At 38.4% G+C, this 5,337-nt stretch overlaps 1 protein-coding gene across 1 annotated transcript; it reads right to left on the bottom strand.

Annotated features, from left to right (window-relative positions):
- Positions 1–427: 427 nt before the first annotated feature.
- LOC146450851 (uncharacterized) lies at positions 428–4,994 on the bottom strand. Its single transcript, XM_085099894.1, has 4 exons — positions 4,676–4,994; positions 3,887–4,007; positions 2,677–3,026; positions 428–1,988 (listed from the first exon to the last, which is right to left on the bottom strand). The coding sequence occupies exons 1-4, from the start codon at positions 4,914–4,916 to the stop codon at positions 1,741–1,743; spliced, it is 960 nt and encodes a 319-aa protein (XP_084956020.1). The 5' UTR covers positions 4,917–4,994; the 3' UTR covers positions 428–1,740.
- Positions 4,995–5,337: the final 343 nt, after the last annotated feature.

The raw sequence follows: 5,337 nt of genomic DNA, 5'->3' as shown, positions 1-5,337 counted from the left end.
CGGTTCGCATGCAGCGTTTCCTGACCTGGCCTTGAGCTGAAACTGGCAGGGAGTCACAAATGACCTTTGAAACCTTTGGTACGCCTCCCGCTTTTTGACCCTTACGGCGCACGCGTGCCTCGTTTTGGAGTGAGAACGTAATGTGCGCGCCTTTTGAATTTGCTTTAGTTTCGCGCTTCGGTTGTTCGCTTGTCAAAGTGATCCATTTTAGGTTATGGCTGAAGAAATCACGTCCTTCACTGGAAAAATTCCCAAATTTCCAAGTTGGATTAAACTTGGGTTTTCCTTGTTTTTTTGTTGGATTTCCACTGAAATCCAAACTTGGTAAAAATGCAAAATATCCAATTCTGATTTGTAAGTTGGATTTTTATTAACCAAAACTGGAAAATAGGAATAAACCATAACTGGAAAACGTGTTATCCAAATAGTCAACAATTTATTCCTTAAGTTGGGTTTTTACAAATCCAGATATGGATTTACCTCATTACATGTTTGTATTTTAAAGGTAACCAACTTTGTCAACTCAGTAATACAGGTTTGGATCACCAGATAACAAACTTGGAATTAGACTGTCACACTAATAACCAAACCTGGGAAATAAAAGAAACTCATGACTGGAAAAGGGATTATCCAATTAGCCTGTTGTTTGAGTAATTTGGTTTTGAGCGAATCCATTTATGGATTTACCATGTTACATGTTTGTATTTTAAAGATAACCAAACATGTCAATAAAGTAATCCAGGTTCGGAGTACCTGATAACCATCTCGGAATCGCACTATTTAAACCACATTTCGTTTGACACTTAAGAAGCTAGATTTGCTAAATGCCTTTTTTTTTTAACCAGTTTAATGTAAATAATGACATAACCAGTCTAAAAAATAATCAAATATTGACAGGTTTGTGTCATAACCTGTTTTACCAACTAGTCATGCGCCACAAAATGTTTTACTAGCCAGTCTACATGGAGTAGCTTTGAACAGAACAGTCATCACAGCCATGATGCTTTAAACAACAACACACATTAATTTTGTCCTTCCTATCTTAAGCAGTTTCAGTTTATGATTTCTGGCAGAAAGATGAAGTTCCTAGATTTATAGATGATCATTTCTAAAGGTTGACCAAGGTGATAAAGTTATCTTTCGCAGTTGCTACTAGCTTGTGTAATAGCCAAGTACTATAAACAACAACATATTATTCACCAAAATATTCATAATAATCTCAAACGTAAGTTTTTTTGAAGCCACAATCTAGCAGCTTTCAACAAGAAAGTCATCACAGCCATTCTTGACGCTTTGAACAACATGTATACTTTGTCCTTCCTTTCCTGAAAGATTCAGTTTGCAAATCCAGTCCTGGCAATCAGATTAAGTTCCTTTATTAGCTCAACATTTCTGATCATGGTTGACCACCTTGTCTATCAAGACCGAGGTGATAAAGTCATCTCTCACAGTTGTCACTGGCTTGTGTAATGGCCAAGTACTATAAACAACAACATATTATTCACCAAAATATTCATAATAGTCTCAAACGTAAGTTCTTATGACGCCATAGTCTAGCAGCTTTCAACAGAGCAGTCATCACAGCCATGACGCTTTAAACAACACGTATAGTGACTTTGTCCTTCCTTTCCTGAGAAGATTCAGTTTATGAATTCAGTACTGGCAATCAGATTAAGTTCCTTTATTAGGTCAAGTCAGCACAGTACTAGTTGCCATGGACATTGAGTGGCAATGCAACAGTCACCTTTTATTGAGAGCCACATCATCTCTGGTGATATTTCCTAAGGGAGCATTCACTTCAACCTTTCCCTGTTTTAAAAGGGTACTTGCAATTGCGCGGATGTGAGCAGTTTTGTCTTTGTTCCTGAGCAGCTTCAGTTTAAGACTTTTGGCAACTGGTTTTAGGTCCTTGACAAGGTGTACATCATTGATGGTTGTTCTTTCCAGCCATACCAAAATAATGGTTTCTGCTGATGATAAGGTGAGCTCTGAAACACAGAAAAGACATTAATTTTAGTGTATAGTGCAACACTGTATCAACAGGCAATGAATAAAATGAAATGTTTATAAAAGGTGGTCAAAATTTCCCTTATTTTTCCTTTTGACACTAATAACTCAAAAGCTACAGTGGCTTTTCTTTAGTTTGACATATTTTTGTTTAAAAAATCTGTACATAGATTACAGAGCACTGAAAAACTGATAACTTTTATGTCCAATGAGTAACAATACATTAAAAGGAAAAAAAATATTCACCAAGTACTTTTCACGTAATTGACCATGTAAATAAAAATAAGGTACTTTTGACTCCCTTTACGGTAGCCATGGTAACCGATCTGGTAATCATGAGGAACTAGTTCATTTTGCTCATTGATATATGTCTAAATATTTCTAAGTAATCTCCACCAGCATCAAAAGGATAGCTAGCAACAAACTGACAAGGTTATCCTGAGCTGAAGTCATCAAAGCCAAACAAGAGCAGGAGTTACCAAGAGTTGAAACCTTTGCTCTTATTTAGGGGCAGGGGGCCCTACTGAAGACAGGGCACTTTCAATGTAATAAAAAGAAAACTAATAAGAGGTGGTTTTTGGAAATAGGGCATTTATTGGAATGATAAAATAATTATCACAACACAAAATATCCCAGAAAGGTATCTAAAAATATACATATATGACTCACCTGTGTTATAGTAATCCTCTAATTTAGCTGGCTTTCCCTCATCGCTTTCTGGACTGTCTCCACTCACATTACTCGTGCTATCACTTTCACTCCCGCTTACAGGAGAGAGTTTGCCAGTTGCTTCCAGCTGCTCAGATTCCTTACGCTGTCGCTCATCCATATGCTTCCGGATAATTTGCATTATCGCATTTCTCCCCAACCCAAGTCTTGCTAAAGTAAAGTCCTGGTCCTTGGCCAGCGTGTCAACAACAGTAAGCATTCTTTTGGTGGCTTCTAGGTTATTTCGAAACCTTGGCGAAGGGGACCCCAGTGGCCACACCTGCTTTATATAATTGGTGATTCGCTTCTTCCTGTGATAAAGAGGGGCAGCAGGGATAAAATGACTAAATGCAGACCACACCATGGTTAGATAGTATATATTATTAATGAAATGGTGCTTCAAATTTACAATAAATAGGTTTGATGATCATGATTAGATGTACGGTTGCCAAGATAATGGCTCCGTCAATTCCAAGCCCAATCTCCACCCCCTGCTTAAGGCATTTTCTTCACTTATCCTGGCCTAGGTTGAGGTATTTGCTAAAACAGACCAAGCCGCAGATGGGTCATTGTCAAAATCAACGTTATCTTTTGGATTTTAACAGTATGACATCATTCCTTTTTGAATGTACAATTTCCTGATTGTCCCCAATGTAAAATCATACCAACTGAGTCATAAGGACCTCATTATCAAGTGCATCAAAGCCTACCCCCAACCCATGTAGATACATTTGCATTGTTGTTTTCACATATGACCGAGAGATGTTGAGTTTGTAGGCACCTGATTGCAAAACCAAAGCTTAGAAAGACAGGCTGAAAAATATGTGCTGCTCCACAAACCCCACCATGGGGATTTGTACCTTTGAGCTGGCTTCTCCATGGGACATTTGCAACATTATTGAGAAAAACAATACAAATGCCCAAAGGGATGGGTAGACTTGGAACTGATAAAGCTCTAGGGTTAAACAAGGTTACTTGCTCTTGTGATGCCATATAGCAAATGGATGAATGTAAAGCTGGCTTTGAATGGCTTTTGTGATTGAAAAAAGGCATGTTCTGACTCATGAAGTTTGAGGATTACACTCGTTAACTTGTATGTGACTAATGACAGCTTGAAAGATTCTAAACTACAGTTTATACAATAATCAAAAACAAATATCTGGAGACTTACTTTGTATTATAAATGGCCCGATCTGCTGTATTCATTTGATTTTTTTCTGTGTTGGTAAGTATTCGGTCCAGCAAAGAAAACTCAGTTCTTGACATGGGCTTCTCCCTCTCACAACTTTTTCCTTAAATTGGGTTTAGTAAATACAGCGAATAGTTAATATGATAAGCTACCATGCATATATACCAAAATCTGGTCATTGCATGATTTTCAATGCACCTACCTATAAGTCCTAGAGTTTTACACTATCAAAATAAAGTTTGCTTACGGATTCATGAAAATTTTTTTTTTGTCCAAACGCAAAATAATCGATCAAAAAAAGCATTTGATTAAACTAGAAGAAATCGAGGCAAGCATAATTCTTTCTGAGGTTCTCTACAGATAAGTACCACACTGTAACATGGCCAATTAACTACGTATTACAACACAATGGAAACTTCACAAATGAAGAAGAAAAAATATTGTGCTAAAAACGAAGCTGCACAGAATTAAGGTATGTCGGGCAAATACAGCCTGAAAGTGAAAAAACAATGCAAAGCAGCTCATAATCGAAGGCGACCTGTCGTAGTGGCGGGAACAAGTTACCAAATTTAAGATGTTTAAACACTTTGCAACAGGGAAAGGGCTTAACCTTTTCCAATAAAAATAACCGCACCATTTTGTTTTTGACAATACGCCAAAAAACTTGAGACTGTAAAATCTCGTACACGTAATCGTCCTCGTCCTCAAATTTGAAGCTCTACTCCATTTAGAGGCTTAAACACGAGTAAATGAGAATACATATATATATACCTGCACTGGGTCCTGCACCAAGTTCACTTAATTTCTCCGAGAATTTCCCTTTCTTGCCAATGGTGTCGAGTCCTAACTTCTCCATAGCTTCACTACTCCGAACAACAGTCGACAAAAGTATACGTCCATCAATCTCCTCCTGTTCAAACTTGTCGGCGACAGTTTCGCTCCCGAAAGTCCTTAACGCCCAATCCTTGACTTCGAATACTGACCATTCTGATAAAGGAGGAAAATGATACATTTCAGATTAAGATTAATGAATAGCTTAGCTACCTATTGAAGAGAACCATACTGTACGTTACCGACCTGATACAGTCTTGCTCGGGCCGGATTCAACAGCGGCAATGTTTTGGCGGGCGTTTTCCCGCGTCAGTTTCACAGGTAAGCCTAACTTTGCCGTCGATTGAGACAACACGGGTTCATAATCATCCGAGCTGACTGAGTCTGTGTCGCCTGAAATTTCCTCAGTTACATCCATAGGACTTTCAGAGACAGTTTCTGGTGAACAAGTTACTGGTGGCAGATTCTTCCGAGACGTAGCTCCCCTGCAACTCGCCATCTTGAAAAAGACTTCGACAATGCTGCAGCAGTGGATTACATTGAAGTGAACACACTTCTCATTGGGTGTTATTTCGCGCCATAGGCGCGTCATAAAAATATCG

The sequence above is a fragment of the Pavona decussata genome, unplaced genomic scaffold, assembly GCF_977016875.1.
Source record: "Pavona decussata unplaced genomic scaffold, jaPavDecu1.1 SCAFFOLD_417, whole genome shotgun sequence".
Classification (NCBI taxonomy): domain Eukaryota; kingdom Metazoa; phylum Cnidaria; class Anthozoa; order Scleractinia; family Agariciidae; genus Pavona; species Pavona decussata.
Note: the sequence above shows the minus strand (reverse complement) of the source record. Positions and strands in the feature narration are given on the sequence as shown.

Excerpts from the sequence above, each read along its gene's own strand:
- LOC146450851 (XM_085099894.1), bottom strand. The coding sequence starts at position 4,916 with ATGTATCATTTTCCTCCTTTATCAGAATGGTCAGTATTCGAAGTCAAG. Across the intron at positions 4,008-4,675 it reads TGGTGCAGGACCCAGTGCAG|GAAAAAGTTGTGAGAGGGAG; the intron begins GTATATATATAT and ends ACCCAATTTAAG. Across the intron at positions 3,027-3,886 it reads CGGGCCATTTATAATACAAA|GAAGAAGCGAATCACCAATT; the intron begins GTAAGTCTCCAG and ends TCTTTATCACAG.